General features: G+C 37.8%; 1 protein-coding gene across 1 annotated transcript in view; it reads right to left on the bottom strand.

Annotated features, from left to right (window-relative positions):
• The window catches only part of PREX2 (phosphatidylinositol-3,4,5-trisphosphate dependent Rac exchange factor 2), a 284,317-nt gene that overhangs the window by 185,397 nt on the left and 73,621 nt on the right, over window positions 1-25,299 (bottom strand). Inside the window, exons 2-6 of the mRNA XM_029223229.1 lie at window positions 21,261-21,332; window positions 20,011-20,133; window positions 17,600-17,704; window positions 13,125-13,226; window positions 9,617-9,778 (exon numbers count right to left, since the gene is read on the bottom strand). Of these exons, the coding sequence (XP_029079062.1) occupies window positions 9,617-9,778; window positions 13,125-13,226; window positions 17,600-17,704; window positions 20,011-20,133; window positions 21,261-21,332 (564 nt within the window). The remainder of the gene's footprint in view (window positions 1-9,616; window positions 9,779-13,124; window positions 13,227-17,599; window positions 17,705-20,010; window positions 20,134-21,260; window positions 21,333-25,299) is intronic.

Consider the following 25,299-nt stretch of genomic DNA (forward strand, 5'->3'; position numbering starts at 1 on the left):
ACATTATTATAAATATTGAAGAAAATCTGATGAAGTGCAGATATAGTCTCTCGTGTAATCACGATATGCCTCTCACTTCAAATTCATCCTATCTGCAAGCAGACACTTAATAAATGTCTGTTTTTGACTAATGTGTCATATTTCTCCCTCACTTACATGATATAATCTACCTTTCTCTGTAGTGGAAAAAACTCACAGCTTTGTCTGTGAAATGCATGAGGTTTATGATATTTTGAAAATTACGTGCAATTTTTTTTCATCATCTAGAAATGGCAAGAGAGTTTCTGGGGTTAGGGATAAAGAAGCGAGGCTACAAAATTGAAATTGAATGACTGAAATTGAATGATTACAAACATCGGATTGCTAGGAAACAGTCAAGAGCACTAGAGTCTATCAAAATGAGCATGTCAGACAAATTAGCTAGAAAACCAAAAATGTGGAAGCAATAAAACAAGCTGGGCAGATTACTGGAAGAGAGCAAAGCCTCTAAGACAATGGTGCTCAAATTTCAGAGTTTGGAAGACACACCTGATGGGACTGCTAAAAACTTTTAGGTTTCCTGGCACTATCCTCACAGATGGAAACTGAGTACATCTGGGGTAGGTCCCAGACCATTCCAGTAGATTCTGATACATTGTCGTATTCTGTCAACACTTGAAGCAACACTGCTTTGGAAGCCTGAGCTCAGGTGCTCAAGTGCACAGTATAGCAACCCTGCTAACATGGAGATGAAGGTGAGCACAGGGCCCTGCCAGGTAGTCCCAGCTGCTTCCCAGAGCCCAGCACAGAAAAGATGTTTATCATATGTTACAGATCACAGTTACACCTATGGTACATTTCATCATCACCGAATATTCATTAAAATCTGTATAATGTTATTTTACCTGGTTAGTATTTTATCTTCATTTTGAAAATGGATGCTAATTTTTAAATCTAGATATCTATTCTTTGGCCAATACAAATTTAGTCATTGAGCAACCATATATAATAAACACTGTGATCTAGAGGAATACTAAAGTCAGGTTTTTAATATTTCTACAATGTGCCAGGCAATGTGTTAAACATTTTCTCCTAATATAAATCTCCAGCAAGTTGGCCACTCCTAGTTCTAAAATTTTAAAAAGCGTGTTTATTTTATTAAATTAGCTTTGTAGGCTGTTTCATGGGTCATTCTGTAGATGTCAGAGGCAGCAGACTATGGTATTGTGAAAAAATTGTGATCGTGAAGAAAAAAGTGCCCAAGAAAATGAGCTATTTTAACAGTGTAGTGATATATCATCAAACCAACATTTGAGAGGGAAGGTATGAAAGAACTGTTTTTAAAAAATAAGAGGGCTTTGTGTAAATCATTAATTTTGAACTACCCTAAAGCCGTTACATACAGTGTAATGTGTATCTGTACATATTTAATGAAGATATTTTTAAATAATGTTTTTACCCATATGATTTAGAGTCCTGCTGTCTTTTAGCAATTCCTTAAAAAATAACTAAAATAAGGTGATATCTCATTGTGGTTTTGATTTGCATTTCCCTGATGATTAGTGAGCATCTTGTTATGTGTCTGTTGGCCATCTATATTTCGTCTTTGGAAAAATGTCTATTCAGATCCTCTGCCCATTTTTAATCAGATTTTTTTGTTGTTATTGTTATTGAATTGTATGAGTTCTTTATATATTTTGGATATTAACCCTTTATGGGGTATATGACTTGCAAATATCTTCTCCCATTCAGTAGGTTGCCTTTGCATTTTGTAGATGGTTTCCTTCACTGTGGAGAAGCTTTTTAGTTTGATAACTCCCATTTGTTTTTATTGCTTTTGTTTCCCTTGCTTTTGGAGTCAGATCCAAAAAAGCATTACTAAGAATGATGTCAAGGAGCTTACTGCCTAAGTTTTCTTCCAGGAGCTTTATGTTTTCAGGTCTTACATTCAAGTTTTTAATACATCTTGAGTAAATTTTTGTATGTCACATAAGATAATGGTCCAGTTTTCCCAACACCATTTGTTGAAGAGACTGTCCTTTCCCCCATTGTATATTCCTGCCTCCTTTGTCATAAATTAATTGACCATCTATCTGTGGGTTTATTTCTGGGCTCTCTATTTAGATATCACCTTACACCTGTCAGAACTAGGACTATTAACAAAAAGACAATAACAAGTGTTGGCAAGGATGTAGAGAAAAAGGAACCCTTGTACACTGTTGGTGGAAATGTAAATTGGTGTAGCCACTATAAAAAAAAAAACCAGTATGGAGGGCCTTCAAAAAATTACAAATAGATCCACTGTATGATCCAGCAATTCCACTACTAGGTACCTAACCCAAGAAAACAAAACCACTAACTCAGAAAAGATTTAGGAACCCCTATGTTCAGTGCAGCATTATATCCAATAGCCAAGATATGGAAACAACCTAAGTTTCCATTAATGGATGAAAGGATAAAGAAGAGATGGTATATGTATATATAATAGAATACGACTCAGCCATAAAAAAGAATGAAATCTTGTCATTTGCGACAACACGAATGGATGTTGGGGGGTATTATACTAAGTGAAGTAAGTCAGAGGGAGAAAGACAAATGCCGAAGATTTCACTTATATGTGGAATCTAAAGAATAAAACAAACAAACATACAAAATAAAACAAAACCCAGACTCACAAATACAGAGAACAGATGGTGGTTGCCGGAGGGGAGGGTGGTCGCGGAGGGGGATGAAATGGGCGAAGCAGATCAAGAAGTACAAACGTGCAGTTATAAAATAAATAAGTTATGGAGATGCACTGCACTGCACAGGAATACAATCAATAATATTGTGTTAACTTTGTACGGTGATAGATCGTAACTAAACTTAGTGTAGTGATCATTTCACAATGTATACAAAGGTCAAATCACTATGTCCTACACCAGAAAGTAACGTAAAATTGTACGTCAACTATACCTCAATAAAAATTTATATATAAAATGTACGTAATAGATTTCTGAAAGAGCCAAAATAATATACTTTTATCATCAATATGATTTATCATTTTTAATTCGAATTTCCCTTTAGAAAGCTACATTTACCATGTAAAAATCAGAGACTGTCTGCTTGTGATGAATTACGTATATAGAATTAAATACAGCAAAACTCCAACTAGGAAATTACCTGCATGGTTCTAATCCTGACTGCTTTTATTAGACCAGGAAAGGAAGGTTAACTGGTAGGTCAAGGTAAGAAGTAATCATAAATAAATAACTGTGACCAGTGGTGGGAGATGTACCCACCAGGATCCTCTCATTCCAAAAGCTTCTCTCTTTCTACCCCAAGCTGTGCAAACCTATTTATTCCTCCTCCGTCACCACTGCCCAGCAGTGGGAAGGGTGAATTGTAGACAGAGGAAACAAGACCTGTACTACAGAAATTAACAAAGACTTTACAAAGACTGAATTTCAAACACTTGCAGGGTGTTCAACTTTAATACAAAAAACTGAAAAATCTTGCATGGTACATTTGTGAACCATAAACAAGAACAGGATGCTAAAGAGGATTGGAGAACTTCAAAGCAGCGGGATAATGAAACAAATATTGGACTCTGAACAGAACCACATCAGAATCATTGCCATGAACCAAAGGAGCCAAAAACATAGTGAAAAGACAATGACAATTAATACATAACTACGAGGTAATTATATCTGCATTCAATTACCAGTCAACCAGCTATGTATCAGACACTGTCCTAGATGCTGGGGACCCTTAACATGAGACACGACCCCTGCTCCCAAGAAACACACATATTAGTGGAGAAACAGATATGTAAACACAGAATTAAATGCTGTGTGATCACAGCTATAATTTAACATTAATGAAATGAGAGTTGGCATGAATTAACAGTGATGAATATCAGGGATGATGGCTGTGTGTGTTTATGATTATGTATATTTATTATTAAACATTTATTCATACAGTTCATTCCATGCTGTGGTTTCAGGTTTCAATCATTTTCCAGTAATTTTCCTTGTCAAATTTATGAAGGACACCACTTAAATATCACTTCCCAATATGGTTAAGAGAGCAATCGAATGGATGGATCCAGCAGTGACTTCAGACATACACACTGGGACCCAGAGGCGTCCATGTGGGCAACACGCCTCACCAAGGTCCACTTCTTTTTGTGTGTGTCTTGTGTTAACAAGATCCAGCAAGAAAAGAATAACAATTCAGAGTCTAATTTAAGAAGTTGAATGATTTTTGAATCTATAATTTGAGGTATATAATGGGCTGCCTATTATATGGTCAGTATACATGAAAAATGAATTTCAAAGCATCATCACAGAATGTAAGGTGGAAGCACGATGAATTTCATAAGGGGACACATTAGATGACAAAGCAAGCTTTCAGAAGATGATAATAGCCAAAAAAGACAATTAGAAGCACGTATGTTTATTTTATGGCTTTTTTCTAATTTCCAATGTTTCTTCAAACATTGCAATCATGATTTAGGAAGAACTGTAATAATAGAACAAATCCCCTCCTCTCAATAAACCCAATAAAAATAATATTGCTAAACCGTATCTAGACTGTTTGAAAGGGTACATCTTTTTTATGTCAACAAGTTCTCTTAATGTAAGTTGCATAAGGGTTCATGACTGATGTGTTACAGCTATGAGGTGGCAAAAATCACTGTCAAATGAAACTGCTCATTAATTATCTGACCCCAGTATCAGCTCTCCCTGCTTCACACCAGGGTCTATCTAACTCATCTGGTCAACTAAATGCTGAATGTCAGTATCAGGAAAACACAGACTGACTGCAGAGAGGAAACCATAATCTTGGAAAAGGTAAAAGATGACAGGCCTTGGAACTTCCCCACTCATATACAAGGCATTGGCAGATGAAGGTCTATCAGAGCTAGACCCATTCATGATGCAAGAAAAGAAAAATGACTAGAATGACAACGAGATAGGTGTCTCATAAGAGAACAGTTTCAATACCAGAGGAGTCTCTTGAGAAAATTAATGAAGCATTTGAATATTCTTTCAAAAAAATCTTTTTAAAATACTAGGAAAGTCAAACATGAAATGAAGAATATCATATTGTTTCATCAGAGTCTTGTCATAAAATGTATGTCCCCACCCACCCCAAAAAAGACTAAGCATTTGATTCACTCTTTTTGAGATTCAAATTATTAACTGAAATAAAAACCTAAATTCTGTTACATATTAGATTAGCTAAAACAAACTAATAATATAACTTTTCATTTTACCACGATAAAGTCCCAATCAAACTTTCCTCCTCTCCCACTTTTTGTAAAATTTTGGTCTCCTTTCTAAGTGGATTCACTCTCAATGGTTGTCTTCCTAAACCTCTTATCCTTAAATAACAAGAGCCATCTATAAATCAATTCAACCTCAAGGTAGTAGACAAATTTGTATCTACCAAATCACCTTGTAGAGAGGACAAAAAGAAATCAGGTCTCATCACAACCTATGGAAGACTCACACTCATAAAATAACAAGAGAACATTACTTTGAGGTCAATACACTGTCAGACACAAACTGAATCAGATGTAAGCAGCAAGGAGATTCCAAAACCAACAAGAGGTGATTTTAAAATGGTCTTGTAGCACTGTATTTCTCCACGTAAAAAGGTAATCACGAGGTGTCAAATTTCAATTCTGTTTCTTTTTATTTCCTAAAACACAAAAATTATCCTGATCTTATGTCTTCCGACACCTTCATCTATTAATAATTCCCACTCTTTTATTGTGATTTTTTTCCAGATTTGAGAGATCAGTTCCAAACAGTCCTATCAAGGACATAATGCTGAATAACTAAATGACATAATGTTTACGGATACTCCCTTATCCATGTTCAGTATGACGCCAAAGAATTAGTTATCATGACAATACTATCGATCAACCCAAAAGCAGACTGAGCATGGTCCTGTTCTAAGAAATGAATCAGTCACTCTGATTAAACAGCTAACAAACTTCTTTCCAAGAACACGATCACCGCCCTACAATTACCTTCAGTAGAATATGTGGTGGAATGTTTTAAATGTTGGGTAAGATATATGACTGAGATATAATACTAATCAAAAGCAGAACTTCAAATATGACCACGTAAACTACAGATCTTCTGTGGTACAGTCACTATGTAAATGCTGACCGCAAGCCTAATTTCTACTATCAACTCACTTTTTAAAGGGCAAGCAGCAAAACCAACTTCATGTAAAGAATGTGCTAAACTTGTACCTGAGTGGATAGAATATTACACGGTGATGAGGAATAGAAACTTTAGAATCAGTCTGCCTATTTTCAAATTAAACTCTGCTCTCTGTTAGTTGTAAGAACTTGGTTAAGTTATATAGCCCTCATTTTAAAAAGCTGTGTAGTGGGGATTATAGTACTGGGTTGGCCAAAAAGTTAGTGCGGCTTTTTCCATAACACCTTATGGGGAAACCCGAATGAACCCTTTGGCCAACCCAATACTTCAGCAAACTTTTCAGAGAGACTCACCAGGATTGCCTACAATGGAGGATCAGCATTTCCCCAAAAGGAAATTGGTTGATGGACAATCAAGGGCCCCTGCCCTCCCCTGAGCAAATTTACCCATGCAAGATTGGTGGAATCTCGGATTTTGATCTTGAATCTTGAATGGAGTAACGTAAGGATGGAAAAAATGACTAGTGCCTATTCATTTTAGCTAGGGCATTGATAAGACCACCAAAGAGCTTCAACTGCCTAGATACCCTTTCGAGTCTGAGAGGGTAGCTTTTCTATTGATTCCATGAGCTACTCAATATCTTTTAAATTAATTTTCCTTTTAGTTTCTGTTGCTTGGGACCATATAACCTTAAGTAACATAAACTTAGGTGCATAAATTAGACAAATAAAGGGGATTTCTCAAGGGTAAAATCTAACGGTTGAACCAAAGCTTTAAAATACTACCTGTTATCTGCAGAGCCTTTTACAGTGCTCAAAGCACTTTCATTTGTTTCACTGACTCCTGTAATAACCCAAACTGTACGTCGAAGAGATCTGGTGCTTCATCCCCATACTAAGGGGTCCAGACTGGAAACCAAACCTGCACAAAAGCCAGGCTTTTTTCATTATATCATATGATTTAAGAACAATAAATTTCAATTGCTTGTTTACTTAAATTCAATATAAAAGGAATGTAATGATAATTTAGCAGCACAAAATGCCAGAAAGGCAAGTTACAGGAGAGATTTTACTCCCCTTCATTTGATGAATGGGGAAATAAGACCCTAGATAATTAAGTGACATACTTGAAATAATAATCCACCAAAAGTGGAAATAATGCAAAGTCATGGTGTATCAGACTCAGATCCCCATTCAAGAGAATTTTAGTTACTGGAGCAAGAGTGTCAACTCTAAGATAGTCCTAAAAGGTCCGCAGGTGCTCCTGGAAGGAGTTAGAGAGCTGTTACCCAACATTAGCTCAAGGCTGCTAACCTCCAAAACTCTTGAAGGAACTCTCTGTTCTGTGACTGTCATGCCATCAGACATTTGTCCTTGGCCTTGTCTTAACCTCACGAGAGTCACTCTGAACATACATAAAGCTGCCTGTAAGCTGAGCAATAATCCCTGTTAGCGATTCACAGAAAGCCCTAACCATTCCCACTCCCTTCCAGGGCCTGAATTCATCCTATATGGCCGCATCCCTCCCTTTGATTTGTGCACTTTTGGAGTCTTACCAGATAGTAGATCCTCCTAAACTTCCCAGAAGGGACCAGGCCTGAGTACTATAACAGCTTTCCCCCATCTCTCCAAAGTGGCGGACTGAGATGTGAAATCAGGTTCTTATCACAAGTTTCCAGTCAACTGGCTGGACCCTGCTCCAAGCTGCATCCCCTCAAAGTACCAAAACTCCCAAGTCACTGTATGGCTGTGTCTTACGCACTCATTTTCAAATCCTACTCAAGTAGAATTTGTGTTGCCTCTCTTTTTGGAACCCGACCTTCATTTTATCTCCCCTGTGCCCACTGGAACTGTGGTCACATCAGATTTCCTCTCACCAGTCTCCTTTGTCCCCAGGCTCCATTTTTCTCTCCCACTCCAAGTGCTGTAAATCCACCAAGGCTGGTGAGGTTGAAGCACCCACCGCTATAGGCTACAAATGACACAGTATGGACCACATAGCACTCTTCCTTTGAGTAACTGGCCATGAACAGAGGAAAAAATAGCAACACTTTTTAAGGATTCTCCCATTTCTAAAGGAGGCTCAATTTTTAGGATATACTGATACATGAGGAGGAAACAAAATTATGACAGATTCCATTTCCCTAGAGAACCTAAAAGAGTTTTATTTTGGTCAAAGGCCTGGCAGAAGTCACTGACAAATCCTGCAATTTAAAACAAGTTCTGTTTTTCTTCTGATGTTTGAGTGACAACAGAATGGCAAAAGCAAACTTTCATCTATTTTTCTCAGCCCAGCAGGACAACTGCCCCCAGGAAAGGAATTATCATCATGAATCAACTGTAAAACACACAACCATTTTAATTGATTGAAATAAGTAGCATTCATGCTGAAATAAGGGGTCACCCTGAACACTTGAAATGAAAGAATATAGATGAGGAAGAAACTAAGTCAGTTAGCATTTTAAAAGATTAATGGCAAAGAATGGATAAATAGGAGCATTCCCTGGGGTCAACGTTTGAGGTTTCTTTGCAAATCTGAATGGATGTAAGGTTATATCTAAATGGAAACCAACACTGAAGATAAGAAATGTACCAGTCAATTATATAGCCCTAAAGATAAAAGCAATCCCCTTGATTTGTGTGATACAATATTTGGTTGGACATTTTAAATCTTCTTTACACTTTAAAAATATTATCTTAATTGCTTACTTTATAACCATAAGAAATTATCCTAGTTGAAAGCTCTTGATCATGTAAATTAAGTCAATTTAAAGAAAGAATTTTAGTTTATCCTTTACATAGTGCTAAAGTAATATAGGGCTCCAACTCCATGAAATAACTGGGATACAAATTACTGTAGCTGAAAACATATTACAGATTCTGAATATCACTCTTCATTTGCTTTTTTGTCATTTAAAAAAATCTTTCTTTAGCGAATCATGAAACCATAAAATTTTTCATCTTGAATGGACCTTAAAAATCATGTCATGGCCAGTTCCTTCATGTTAGAAATGAAGAAGTTCAAATTTAGAGAGATGAAGTGGACTTAAAATGAAATTCTTCATCAAATACCTAACTTAGAGTCTGAAAATAATAATATCACAGCACAGGTTTGGAGCCTTACTCCCCTTCTTTACTCTCTCCAGGACTCAGGCTACGATTATGTATTACTGACCAAAGTTAAGACAGGAGAAAGATTTGTCATGATGCACAAATACTGAACTATTTAAGCTTATAACACACACAGTTTTGATTGGCTCTATCGTAAAGCTTTCAGGTTGAAGTTAAGTCAATTAACTGCCCCTTTAAAGATATTTAAAAAGAATAATGACAGCACTTTTCGGAAACAGTTAGAGCCCTCTAGCATTACCTAGGAAAACGACCATTTATGGTTCCATCCAATGCCAGTAACTCTACGCACAGCAGAAGACATAACAAAACTATTTTAAGCTCAATTGTTGAGTACAGTGACTGTACCTCCCAGCCTTCAATGTGAGACTGCCACTCCTCTAAAACTTCCAACTTCTCCATCTGTCTCTTGGCCTCGTTGATGTTGGAACAGACGGCTTTCATGGCTTGGAGGGCTTCCATCACTGCTGCATAGTCACTGTGTTTCCTTGGAGTCCGCTTCAGCAACTCCTGTTTATACACAAAAAACAAACCGCCCTTTGATCTTCAGCTTTCTGGGACAGCAGGTTCAGACTGACCAGGAAATGAAAACTGCAAAGTCCGTGAGAGCCAATTTCAGAAGTGACATCACAAACTCCACCAAATTAAGATCAAAAACAAAAGGCTGCATCAATGAATAAGCGTTACCCTCTGCACACTTTGCATTCACTTTAATGTTTCCCTCAAAATGATGTTTTTTCAAAAAACTAAATTAGGCATTTCCTTTGGAATTGTCAAATATCTCACCTACTGCATGGAATTTTTTATAAGTTGGAGCTTTGCTCCAAAAGGAGGACATCTTTATATGTTGATTTCATTTTCCTAGAGCCTTTAAAAGAATAGTAAATATTTAAATGAATATGTCCTATAATTTCAAAAACAATTTAAGTTCCTTATTTTCTAATATTTTTTGAGAAACTATAAAAATGTCATAAATAAAGCAAATTTTTAAAATAGTCTGATACTCTAGTAAAATAAACAATTTATAAATTCCACAATACTCCATCATTAAAGGAGGAATTTATGCTGTGTTTGCCAACAACTCAGGTTCATTCTCTGCAATGAATGAACTCCCATACACCCTTCAACAGCTTTCTTTTTGCTTTTATTTTCTTTTTATTTTTTTTTCCATTCAGGATATCAGAACTAGAATAATCTTTAACCTTATAAAAGGTCTTGTTTAGAAGCACAAAATTAAACATCTTCACCCACTGTCTAGACAGTTGTGACCACGTTACTTTTTAATTAGTCATTTGTTTCTTTACTACAGTTGCTATCATCATGTAATTAAAACAATTACAGAAAACCTGAGGCAAGTCTTTAAAAGAATTTTCTTAATTGTTAACATACAGTGGGAAAATATGCAGTTGTTATACTCTCTTGATGTCTGTTATTGTTGAAATTTCTGCCATAAACTTTGACCCTGCATTCAAAATATTCACACTCTATAGAACTAACACCAAAAGAATGCACATTACGGGCTTCCCTGGTGGCGCAGTGGTTGAGCGTCCGCCTGCCGATGCAGGGCATGAGGGTTCGTGCCCCGGTCCGGGAGGATCCCACATGCCGTAGAGCGGCTGGGCCTGTGGGCCATGGCCGCTGGGCCTGTGCATCCGGAGCCTGTGCTCCGCGGCAGGAGAGGCCGCAGCAGTGAGAGGCCCACGTACCGCCAAAAAAAAAAAAAAGAATGCACATTACATCACTCCCAAGAGCAGGCTTAAATAGTTATGCTGGACATAAAGGAGATATGCAGGCTTCTGCAGAGACTCTCAAGTGTAGAATTATTTGTAAATTACGTGAAGTGGCGAAGGCAGCCTGCAGTCTATGTGCCCGGTGGGTATCTCTGGAGTTGAGACATGAATTTAGATAATGTGAGACAGCAGGAGAAATGACTAGTAATAATCTGTCAGTTACTTGCTATGAAGCTTGTGCTGATTGGCCAAACCCAATAATTCCAAGTTCCACAAATAAGACCAACGTATCTTTTCTTTAACACACGGCCTAATCCCCTAATGTTTTTCTCTGAATAAATAAAACCATTGCAGATCATCCCAGAATACCAGCTCAATTTTTCAGCCAATGGTACAACAAAGAAAACCATCAACACCAATATATCTACTACACAAGTAGCTTTCTCCTGTTTCTTTGTGAAGATAATCTTCCAAAAAAAGGGAAAAGATGTCATTCCTCCACTTCTTGAAGATGCTCTGAATCGACCTCTTTCTTCCTAAGCAAGGATATGCCCATGTTCCTATCTGTGAGGTCACCTGAGGTCATCCTTCACCAGAAAGGAGTTGATTTAGAACAACCACTTAACTTGATATATTTCTCTTAATATCACTATCCTTCTGACTCTTAAAACAAACAAACCCTCGGGATTCCAAAATCAGGGCTAGGAATAACTGGAGTGATGAGAACGCATGCAATCTGAGTCACCAAGTCAGAGGTCTGAAGGGACTTCCAGAAAGATGGGAGTCACATTTGCACCAATCTTCCCATGCCAAAGCTCTGCAGACCTGGACATCCCTGTGCCAGCTTCTCCCTACATTAGCTAAACAAGCAACTTTAACTTGTTTTTTTAATAAGAAGAAATCCTTTCCAAAGTAAATTTTCACTGAGACCTAATTTATGCAACTGACAAAACCTGTAGTGAAAAAACGCATTTTAGTTCAAATTCATAACATTTATTTCTCAAAAAGTAAATCAGTAAGAACACCAGTTAGTATGTCCATAACATTTCTGAGGTTTTTTTTAAATTTAGAAGCTAAGAAGTAGTTAATATATTAATATATTAAAAGAATCAAATATACATGAGTAATAATGGCTAACATTTATGGAGTACATACTATGCTAAATGATGTGTATAAAACACCTCAATTAATTATTAGGTACTCCTTTATGTATATGCATACACATGTATACACAGAGATATACATATGCATACATATATACATTCTTTTAGATACATGTTATAATTTCATCATGTCATCATCATCTTTTCTGTTTCATAAATAAAGCCCATGACTTTAAGAGGTTAGATTACAAGCTCAGTCATGCAGCTAGTAAGCAGAATGCATAGGATTTGAACTCAGAACTCAAATGTTCAACCACCACCCCAAACTGTCTATTCAGATGCTACATTTCCAAAAAACATCCTTCCCAGAACTGCTGTTCTAATCTATTCATAGACCCTTGCAGTATAAGCAGTAATTAGTATATTATAATATGTTTCTGATAATAAAACTTTTGGTCATTGTAATGAGGCGATGGACCTACGACCGTAAGACATTTCCTGTTTTCCAGAGGCAGTGTTGTCTTAGCACTGTCTTTCCACTTTCTATCATTTATTATCCCATGTGACCCACACCATTCCCTGTAATAATGATTTAAAAACCAGGCTCTGAAATTATGTAACTTGGCCTTAACTTCATTAGCATCAAGAAGTCACCAATGTTTGGGGAAATGAAAAATATATATACCAACAGCAAATTTACTTAAGATAAGGAACCCTGTAGGCAAAGCGCTATATAAACTGATCATAATGTACTTAATGGGATCTATCTTGAAACTAATGCATTTACGCTGAAGGAAACTCAAACAAGCATATTTTTTACAAAGAGCACTAAAAGTGTTTTCCGAGGACATTTGCTTCCCACTCTCTATATAAATTACTGACAAAATAGCTATTTTTCCCAATAACTGTATTTGCCTTTTCTTTGGAATGTCACACTATTTAAAAGAAAATTTTTTTAAAGATCATCAGCAAAAATATGCAGGTACAAGGGAAATGCGACAATGAAGTAAACACATAAAGTACCTTCAAAAGGAGAGGGTACTTGCATATTCTTTGTATTGGTGTTACTAAGTAGCCTTCCAGGGGGACATCTGTGTTCTTCCGTCCTCCAAGTAGCATGCAGTTCTGGGGTGGAAATAAAGACAATTATGTACATTTTTAAGCCTGAGGTGGTGAAACTTTTTTCTGTCATAAACTTTTCTGCTGAAAACCTGTGAAAGCATGTCCCTATATAGCTTCTCTCTCTGAGAAAAGCACATTCAGTCACAAAGAAAGTTTACAGGAGAAAAAAGGAAATACTTTTGCCTTTCAGATTAGTTAGCAACCAAAATGTGTTTTGAATCTTTATCTTGAAAATGAATTCACATACATTCACCTGAGTATGAAGTCTGAGGAAAAAGAAAGAGACAGAGATGGAGGAATGAATTAATGGATAGATGGATGAATGGATGGATGAACGTACTGATGAAAGAATGTACTGATGGATGAATAAATAGACGTACACATACGTACATACATCCTGCTTATAGGGGGAGGTCACGTGGTGTTGCAGAAGATCAGGACTGAGGACAACTGGGTTCTACCCATGCTCTGCCACTGGCCCGTGATGCAACTTGGACGGATTTCAAAATTGTAATTTTCCTCTCTGTACAACTGGCCTGTTTTAATCCAGTGATCTCTAAGTCACTTCAAGCTATAATACCTCACCAATGACACTGGCCAGGCAGTCTCAGGGAAGGATGTCAGATATGATCTCCACAGAGCCAAGATGGAAGGAGAAAGCTCAAAATCAATCACAGTGAGACGAAATAGAAGCAGCTTCCATTTACTGAAAGTAATGGTCAAGGGAACCGACTCGATAAACACAGGCTTGATCCTCTGAAACACCAGGTCTTTATTCTGCGGTCTAAGCAGCAACGCAAAAAAAAAAATTCAAATAAAGATGTTAAAAGCAATTTTTTAATTAAAAAACTTTAAAAAACAGATTTTTTTCTTTGGCCACGCCACGCGGTTTGTGGGATCTTAGTTCTCTGACCAGGATCGAACCCGGGCCCTCGGCAGTGAAAGCTCCAAGCCCTGACTACTGGACCGCCAGGGAATTCCCTAAAATAACAGACTGGAGACTTATGTCAAAACCTGTTTCTGCAGTGCCTATCAGGGTGACTGGCACAGAGGAAGCCGATAATAAATATTTGACTAAGGAAGAAAAGAGCTCTTCAAACATCATACTGATAATTTATAACCTTTATACCACTATTCTTTAAAATACTGTCCTACATTCCTTGAGAGGAGAGACCGAGTGCTGAGTGGGAAAGGAAGCAAAAGGAAGAGTGATGCAAGCAGACCAGCCCCCCACTGCCCTGAGCAACTGAGTTCAGCTCCAATTTGTTCAACCAACTCGGCAAAACCAGCACCATGACTTTCACTTCACCAGAAACCTTAGAAGACACAGCAGCAAAGAAGTGTCTCATTCAAACAGGCTCTTTGGGGGTTTCAACCCCTACTGCAATCAGGTCATCAAAATACTCTTTCCACCTGTGTATGGTACTGTCCCCAGAGGAACCCTATGTAACACAACGATCTACATCCCATTCTATTTCCAGTGATGTCTCAGTGTCCCCGTATGAGTGAGCACTCCTTATAAATGCGGCCACCCCCTCTACCTAGCCCTGGGCTGAAGCACCCTGAGGAACACATGACTGTCTAACCCACTTTTATTTCCTTGTCTATTAGTACTGTATAGATTACAAACTCTCTTCATAACAGCCACTTTATTTCTTTCACTTTTACTGGAGTAGAGTTAATTTACAATGTTGTGTTAGTTTCTGCCGTACAGCAAAGTGAATCAGTTATACATATACATGTATCCACTCTTTTGTAGATTCTTTTCCCGTATAGGTCTTTACAGAGTATTGAGTAGAGTTCCCTGTGCTATACGGTAGGTCCTTATTAGACTGGCTTATGAGAGCCAGCTTTCTCCTTATGTAGACAGACAGAATGTTCCCTACATAAGCTGCTAGAGATTCCACTGATCCTAAAAACTTACTCAGGTGACAGTATATGCAAGTAACCAAAAATATAATATCATCACCCCAAATATGTAAATCCTTAATGTTTTTCAAAGGGTCATTGTTATTCTCCCCATTTTATGAGTATGGAAAACGACATCAGACATGTAATGAATTTCCTCAAGTCATCCAGGTAATTAGTGGCCACTTAGTGCCAAGGCAAGAACTATAAAAGCCAGGGTCTTCCTACCAGACTATGCTGTAGGATTTTGTAAAAACCAGCACTCTGGAATTGTGACATTTATTTAGTGGAGAGCCAGCTCTGCTGAGAACAGAGTGCCCTCAGTAAGACAGCAAAGTTCTGATAGTTCAAAGAGAGCCCCGTTGGTCCAGGGGCACAGGAACTTCCTCTGGCCATGGCAGAGAGAAGAGATGAGTAAATTCTCTTCCCCAAAACAACTGTTATACCGAGCAAAATTGTAAAAAAAACACAACAGTTTAAGGGCTCTGGTAATCAACTGAAGTCAAACAACAAACTGAGAAATGTTTATTCATGAAAAACTGCTGAACTTCAGGTAAGAACAGGGGAGTTGGTGGCATTCTTGCCTGGGCTCCTCCCATCCTGCCCCTACATGCCCCCAGCCCCAGGGCCATCCTCAGCTCATCCTGCATGGTAGTCCTGTCACAGTAGCACTGGCCCTGCAAACCTGCTACCAGAGGGGACTGCAGAGGGCAAAAATCCCACACCCAGGAGTGTTGTCAATAAAATTAGCACGCTGTCCAAGAAAAATGGGGAGCGCTCACATTTCTGCTAGCCTGAGATTGCAGTCCAGGGCAAACGTCAGACTATGCACGTGCAGAGAGGACCTGAGATGGCCCCAGGAGAAAAAAAACCCAGATCTGACTTGAAAACTGCCTGGCCTGTGAATGTGTCGCCCGCGACACTCACACACAGACCCACAAATCATATGGATTATGATGTTCGATCACCTCTTTCAAATCCCCAGCTGCCCACTAAGTTAACCAGTCAGAGGAGTGACCCCTAAAAAGAAAGGCTAAGCTATAAAACAAAAACTGAGCAGACATAGCAGCAGCTGCGTATACAAAAGACACAGATTCTCAAATTAAATCGAGACAAGTTCCTGAAAACAAAACCAACAAAAAACAATAACCAACCTGAGGGAAATAAACTTCCTAAGTTAAGATGCATATTGTAGTCCCTAGAGCAATTACAAAAAAAAAAAAAACTGAACATAAACTTACTCTGATCCAGCAATTCTACTCTTAGTATTTACCCAAGAGAATGAAAATGTATGTCCACACACAGACTTGTACATGAATATTCATAACAGCATTCCTCAGAATTGCCCAAACTTGACATTTCCTGACTTTACTAAGAAATCTCTCTCTCTGAAATGACATCTCATATGTAGGATCTTCAAGGTCCATCATTATCATAGTCAATTGTTGACCCAATGTTCATAAACTGGCAAACGGATAAACAAAATACAATGGAATATTATTCAGCAATAAAAATGAATAGAATGTGGATACATGCCACAACAAGGATGAACCTCACAATCATTTTACTCAGTAAAAGAAGCCAAGCATCAAAAGATTATATTGTACAAATCATTTATACGGAATCTCCAGAAAAGGCAAACCTATAGAGATCGAAAGCAGATCGATGATTGCCTGGAGCTAATGGTGTGAGTGGAAAAGAGCTGTAAATGGGCATTTTATTTTTCATTTTAAATGAGCTGATCCAGGCTCTAAAACTGGATCGTGGAGATGTCTGTTCCACTCCACAATTCGTTAAATATCACTGAATTCTATTTACAGTGTGGTTCTCACTGGCAATTACAATGTCCAAGAAACTGTCAAACTATGCATTTATTTGTACGATCCTGAAGAAATTAAATACAGATTCTTGCGCTTTTTATGAACACTGAATATGGAACGTATGTAGGAGAAAAGTCAATCTTGAAAATTCTTTTCTACCATCCCCATGATGCATTTCCTTCCTGTCACTGCCCTACTTAGAGCTCTCTCAGCAGAAGTAAATGAAGCTCTAGGGAGCTGAGGGATATAAAAGCAACTGTGAACTCTGGCACAAATGTCTTCGCTCACTAAGAACCTGCGGTTTCACAACTCATAATCAACCAGGAGAGGGCATGACAGTGTTTCCCCATAAACAAGCTTCTCCCAACTCTCACTTCTTTTCATTTCGTTCATTTCATTTGTGTGTGTGTGTGTGTGTGTGTGTGTGTGTGTGTGTGTGTGATTTTAAGAGCATATATAGAGAGAAATATAGTTGATTTACAGTCTCACTTCTTACATTTCTCAAATGACTCTCTAGCTTCCTAGCAGGGATATGTTAAAAACAGATGTCGTACAAGCACTTTTTACACCACACGGATGCTATTCCTTGGCTCTCAGTGGGGCTATCAACAAATAACAGTATACAGTGATACGTAAATATGTACTTACCAAAAGAAATGTCCGGATTGTTCTTATTTTGTTAAGTTCAAAAAGCAATTTCTGTGCCTTCTCGTGATTACTACAATATTCGTCGTAGATACGAAACTTGTCTTTCTGTGAATTCAAGTAAGAATAAGTTAGTCATTTTATTAGCCATTTTGAAATATTAAGTGTGAGTTTATGAACAAACTTTATTAAATGTTTACTATGTTTCAAGAGCTATACTATGTGTATATATAAGTATGTTTATTTTCCCTGATCCATGAAGAATGGTCTAGGAAAGGAGATAGACTTATATTAATTACAATCCAATATGATGTATGCAATAAAAATTAAATGAACGACGTGGTAGCAGATTACAGAGAAGAGAGTACTTAGCTTTGCTGGGAGGATTCAGACACAGCTTTAAAAAAGATGTCATATGTGGGCAAGATACAGAGACATAAATCCATGATTCCCTAGCAGGGAGAGGGAAGAAAGTATTTTTGGTGGAGGGAAAAGCATGTGCCAGACCATAGAGCAACAGGACATAGTACCCTGCAGGTCATATGCACCAATCTGGACAGTTGTGTTTAAGAAGGACACTGACAAAGTGGAGAATAGTCAGCAACAAGCGACTGAGATAATGACAGACCCTGAAAATATTACATCTGAGAGGTCATCTCAGAGAGAGAGATTTGTTAGTACATAAAAGTAAGGAATGGTAGCTACTTCAAATAGCTGTCCTATTTATTGTAAAGGATTTACAACTCTTTGTAGCTCCAAAACACAATACTAGGACCACTGGGTGGAAATTGCAAGGGTCATGATGGGCAGTGATAGGCAGATTCAGGATTAATATAGAGATTTTCTAACAATTAGAGCTGTAACTAAAAGTGATCAAGTAAAAACAAGATCAACAACCTTCACAGATCCTATAGAAGGGATTCTTTCATAAAAGGAGAAATTTCACACCATCTTGATCTCTAAAGCTCCCTTCCATCTGTAAGATTTTCTCCAAGTATCTATGATCAATATCTATCAAATATCCCAGTAAATATATCCCAGTAAAAGAGGCAGACACAGAAAATGTAGTGACTGAATAGTGGAACAGAAGTGCGTCCTCTAAAATTTCAAAGACGTGTATTTAGAAACACAGAGTGCTGTTTTATACAGCCAGGAGAAAATGTATTGAATTACTTATTTCAAGAGATGGGATAAACCTGAAGAAAACAAACTTCAGAAACAGTTTAACTAAATTCATGGCTGACAGATTCATAGTGTGTTACTGAGGAAATGGATGTCAGGGTGCAAGATTCCCATGTACAGCCCAGCACTGAGATAGCAACTACTCCAGCTGGCAGGAGATGTGCATTCTTTCATGAAAGGGAACAGTCTGGATTAAGTGGATACAACACACGTGGTTTATAGTTTTGCCCAACGAAACCTTGACCTTCCTATACCCAAGGAGTCTCTCTCCCTTTAATATAATTATTTTTATGGAATATTTTCTGATTCTAAAAATAACATTTACAGAGTCTGCTCACCACATACAGAAATATAGATCTAGAAACTCCATATCATTACTTTATAAAAGACTGGAAATCAAAAATAAATGAAAATTGATTTCTATGACAAAATACTCCTATACATTTTTAAATAAAACACTAATTGCATAGCATTTTGATAAGTAAGTGGATTCAAATTGGTATTCTGAAAATTAGCATCAGCAGAGTGGTAGAAATAGCAGCATTATTTTTCTTTTGTCAGTATGAACGCCCTTTAGTTCTGAAAACGATTTTCACCGTACCGGTGGCTTTGTACCTTGCAAATCGATTGCATAAATAATTTCAGCTATCATGTGCAAAGGGATGAAAATGATCATACAAGCATGACATATAATTTGAAATAACCAACTACTGGCTTGTTCTTCTTCGGCACTGTTCAGTACAAGCCTCTGAGAAAAATTCAGATGCAGGCTATATGTGTACCTAGAGGGACCAGGTCTGTTCACCTCCAGGTTAGTCACAAGTCGATTAACAAGGGAATGTTTTGACCAATAAAAGGCTCATCGCATCATTGTAAAAGTAAGGATTTTCTGCCTCAAAAGAGAAATGCTCTATGTTTGAGGGAAACATAAAAATCCATTCATTATGAAACAGCCTGAATATTCATTAGAATTCAAAGCTACAGAGGATGCAAAAAACTAACTCGTTGGGAAAAAGAAAAGCCTGTTTATTCTTCGCTGAATAAAATGGATGATGTGAGGCCCTCTCCCCTTTTCTGGCTCTAAGTGGAAGATTTCATTGGCCTTAAAAGACCCCAAACTTTTGGTGTCAGATTTTACTTCTAATGCTGAATTCCCACATACTACTGTTCCAGAAGTGAAACTTGAAATTTTAGGGGGAAAAGCTTTTAAAATAAACAGAAATTGATCCTACAAAGTGAAGAAAGCAGGTTCCCACTTCTTGCTGAGCATTAGGTTCTGGATGTAAACATTCCTCCACGACTTTTAAGAATTCTTTATGTACTGCAAGGATATCTTCAATGTTTGAGAACAGCATCTGTAAATAAATGTGTAAGTGCAATAGTGAGGCAAGTTTTTAAAAAATTCTATGGGAGTGGAGTATTTTCTCTTCAAGTTGAAAATGTCGGTGGAGAGCTGTCCTTCCCACCCCCCCACCCCCGGCTGGCAGAGCACCCATTCTGTCTGGACATCCTCTACCCTCCCACACAATTCTGGGAACCGGGAACCTAGTTCCGGCTCTCAGGACAATCCTGAGTAACTGAACCCAAGCATGGTCGTTGTCCCACCCCATTAAGGACAGCGGGCTGCAGGTAAAACAGTGCGGGCAGAATGGCTGGCAGGCTCTGGGGGAAGGGCTTCTTTGCCCATAGAAGTCCCTGCTATGGGAATCAAAGTACCTTCATGTCCCTTTGAGTAACAGGTGTCTTTTGCTTGCAACCAAAAGCACCCAAACTAAAACACTCCATGGTAAGGAGAATGTAAACGTTACTATTGAATTTAATGGTAAACAGATGTGCCTATAAAATCCTTGGGAATTATTTTCCGTAAAATAAAACAGCAAGTTGGCATCCAAAATAAATATCAATGATGATTTATACAGTTTCAATGAATAATGACTAGAGCACAATTAATTTTCATTTACCATCCCCCCCTTTTTCCCCCCAAACTCTTCACAATTTTCCTTCCCTACAGTTTAAAAGGAAATGCTTATACATTTGTGAGCTGAAGATACTGTGTGGACGTTTTCTGCCCCAGTGGACCCTCCAAATCGTTTGCTCTGCAGGGGTCAGAGACTAGAAGCTGCATGTGCCCACATCCTGCCGCCCAGGCCCTCTAGCAATTCCCTCACACATGGTTCAGCTCCTTTCCCCTCGAGAAACATGAAGGTTCTTGGACTCTGGGTTACCTTTTTCCTCCTTTCAAACGTTTCCAAGGTCTTGGCAAAAATTCCTCTCTGTCTTCTACACCATCCTCATAACCCCCGTTTCTTTTCCCAAACCCTAGTTTCCCTTTTTCTCATTGCTGGCCACACAATGACTGGTGACTGGTACAGAACTTATCCCGGAAGTGGAGACAAGTTGACGAGCCCTGAGGCAACATCCCACGGGTAACATTTCATCTGAGGGGACCTTGTGCTGGGGTCGGTCGAGGGCACCTCCTCACCTTCACCGTTTCTTCTGTTACATTTTTGTCAAGTTTCGACGCAGCGCACTGGTTCATCCGGTGTAAGAATGCCTGCAGAAAGCAGGAAAAGATACTATGAAGGCAACATTGGACTAAATCAAATGAGCGTTGATCTGAATTAATTGTTTTTTATAAGAAACCAAAGTTTAAAAATCCAATAACTGTCGAGTGTAACAGTTTTGTTGTACAAGGCAGAAATCTTGTGTGTTGCTTCTCCTACCTGGGAATTATATTTCCTTTATAGTTTGGGGGCAGGACCAAAAGTGATCACGTAGATATGAATTAAACGTATCCACCAAGATCTCAAAGTTCTGCGGTAAAACACACAGAGTCAAGTGTTTCCTAAACTTCTAAGTCTTGTGAAGCACAAAAGACCAAAATCTAGCCAAAAATGGGATTTCTAATACAAACAAAAGGGCCAGAAATTCTAAAAGGAGCCCTTTAGAAGTGAGAGAAATTGAGGAAGTGAGGGAGGAAGGGAGAAAGAAAGGGACCTTCAAGAAGGAATGGAAGAATTTCCCATCCCCTCTTGCCCCATTCAAGTTTTAGGAAGCCAGAATTTGTATTTCTGGGAACAGGTCTGAGCTCTCCACAGCCCTATGGTAGGCAAATGAGTTCATTTGTATTTCAAAGATCTGGACTCTTCCTGATGGCCATTAAGCCCATGACTAAATAAGCTATTAATTTAGCAAAGAAAAAAAGGATTAAAAGAGTTATTTATACTGAGCCTTAAAAGAGAAAGTTTAGAAGGAAAAAAAGACGAGACTTTCTATCCAGCAAATACAAGACGTTGTCCTCAAGACAACGTCCACTAACTACCTAGTGACCACGTGAGATCATCCCTTCCCTTGTCTGTCTTAAGAACTCCAGCCACTACCTGCCAAGTCAGGGCACATAGAAGCTTGAAGCAATCTCAAGATACTGCATCAAACAAATGAAAATTAATGTAAGAATTTCATTTTAAAAAAAAAGTTCATTTTTGACATGCTATATTTACAAAGATTTAAAAGATTAACAAAACCCAGGATTATGCATAATATTCCAAAATTATCACCCTCAAGACATTGCTAATAACAGTATAAAATGGCACAACACTTTTGAGGACAACTTACAATATATCTCAAATTTTTAAGTGGGCATTCCCTTTAACCCAGTAATTCTACTTCTGGGAATTTATCCTAAGAAAATATTCAGACAAGGGGTTTCAGTGTATTGATTACAACAGTGGAAACCACCTAAATGCCCATAATTAATGGGATCATTTAATATATTATGGTACATGCAAACTACAGAATACTGTGCAAAAGTATAATCATAAATGGAATGGGATGAAAATTATATATACGTGTGTGTGTGTATACAACAGATGTCTATAAAATACTGTTTGGCAAAAAAAATTACTAAACAGCATACTGGATGTGTGCATACCTACACATACACACTTTCGTGTATATATACATATATATATACACACACACAACTGTATGTGTGTACATATACATATATACGAATATTACACATGTATATAATATATACATATATACACATGGGTAATGTCAGTGTGCGTTCATACTAAGAAAAAATATGTAGCATATACCAAAATGCAAACAGTGATTACCTCCAGGTGATAGGAAGATGACCTTTGTACACTTTCTTATTGTCAGAATATCTGGCTGTGTGCATGTTGTAACTTTTGTAAAGAAAAATAACAATATTATTTAAAGGAAACAAAACAAATCGGCCACAGATCGCACTCCTAGCTTTAGCTTCAGCACCATCTTGATTCCTGATTCAATGGGTTCACGTTTCAGATTCCATAACTACAAAGCCACATCAGTACTGACAGCTTCAAATGAATGAAAGAATTCAGCTGAATTAAATAAAATGAATGTGAAAGTACTGGATGTCACCTTAACTTTTTTATTGGAAACGTGATACAATCTTTTGAAATATTATCTAAAGTTAGGTATAATTTGCAATGGAGAGAGATTTTCGAATTTTCTGACTTTAAGTGCCCATTTTAATTAGTGTTAGTCTAATTTTTAGTTTTGTTTTTCTTGAATAGTTTTCCATATACCTATACTAAAAATGCTCCTTAGCTCTTTCTGTTTAGTCTTAAAACAGCACGGTTGCTTTGGCTGCCCAGTTTACATTTCGTATTAACCACATAGGAAACATAACCTCTCATGCAAGCAAAACTTAAACTTCACTTCTACATGCATAAACCTTATCTTCATAAACTGAACTCAGTCACATTCTGAAACCAACAAATTGAAGACAGGAGGTAGTGAAAATGAATCAAACTAGGAGGTAGAAGGAAACATACACGCTAATAAAGTAAACTCTATCTTTATCTGACTTTTTATCTTCAATCCTCCGTGACAATAGGGAACTTTTCGTTTAACTGCATATGAAAGAAAACCTGGAACTTCTTAGCATTTCTAACCAAGCATTTATTTTTCCCAAGAGCCTCATTTTATACAACAGTGAAGGCAGATTTAAGACAGTGTGCCCAGAGGGCAAAATCATGAAAACTGTTTGACATTTTTTACAAAATGTGTAAGTCTTCCTCTCTGAAGATAAACAACGTGTTCTCAGAATCATCCTTTAACAACCAGAATCTACAGAGTCCTTTCAGACTTTGGTAACTGGGGCATTTAATCTTTCTCCTATCAATCAAGGAAGCATTAATACCCTAGTCACAAAAACACATGAAATTTAATATGTTGTTTTATCTCTGTACTCATTCATTCTCCCTGGTTCAGAATTTCATCAGAATTATATCATCTTCATTCTGATACAAATATATGGAAAATAAGTTCCAGAAAATGGCTTTTAATGCCAGTGGTTCTCAAACTTTTCACTGTGTATGAGACTTGGAGAGTTTCTTCCAAATGCAGATTCTCCAGCCCTGTCCCCAGAAGGCCTGATTCAGCAGATTGGTTTAGGACCCAGAAATCTGCATTTTGAGCAAGTTCCCTAATACACTTGGTCCAGAGACCACAGTCTGATGATCTTTATGTTTATTCTTCCAAAGACTAAAGAAACAGACTGGGAAACAAATAAGTAAGACTCAATGGGAAAAACGGGTTCACTTATTTCACCCTGACTTTCAACTCCAGGTCATACTCCCTCTATGTACAGTACCCTCTCGCTCAGCCACTTGGAGTTCCTGATACCTCACCAGAGGACCCTCCTCCCAACAATGAAAATCACAAGCTGGGCTGTGTAAACAGGTGATAATAATCTCTGAAGGCTCGTGAGATGCAGAGACAGGTGAGCCAGGTAAGACAGCCTAGGTCACCTTTGGAGGAAGGGACCTCCAGCTTGCAGGTGTGTAATTAGCACAGCACACACTCAGCAAACCAGCGCTCCCCTGACGATGATGCTGCACGGTGTATTCCCAGATATCACTCTAGTCGTGGGCTGCTTTCTTCCCTTTCAGAGAGCTCACCTCACCTTCTCTTCAATTTGGTCCACGTTGTTTTCCTCTCAGCAAGAGTTTGATAAAATGTATTAAATGTGATACATTAAAGTTTGAGAAAGCTAAAAATGTCACAAGTTTGCTACCAAGAAATCAAAAGAAGGAAGAAAACTCTTTCAGATATAATAGGGAGATGACAGCAATCCCCTTTGGCCTTGTCTGTCCATCTGGGCCACTACCAGCTCAAAAGTCAAGTCCATGATGAGTTTTATTCTCAGAATGCATTTGCTGATCTTATAATTTCAGTGTACTAAATGATAATCTTTCTCAACTCATTCTTGTCCTTCCCACTCTTTTCATCAGTCAGGCACACACAGATCACTCTCAAATATCGCACAGATTTTAACAGTTTGCACTTTTAATTCTAGATACCTGATGCCAATCTGAATTTCATATCATACAGGGATTAAACCTTATTACTCCTATAAATATTCTACATTCAGAATGATTTTAGCAGCAACTGTCACCTTGAAACTGTGGCTATTTAATATCAATAGAGATGGATAAATTTTACATATGAAGGATTTAAGAGGA

The sequence above is a fragment of the Monodon monoceros genome, unplaced genomic scaffold (genome assembly GCF_005190385.1).
Source record: "Monodon monoceros isolate NGI ecotype Baffin Bay Population unplaced genomic scaffold, NGI_Narwhal_1 Super_Scaffold_14, whole genome shotgun sequence".
Lineage (NCBI taxonomy): Eukaryota > Metazoa > Chordata > Mammalia > Artiodactyla > Monodontidae > Monodon > Monodon monoceros.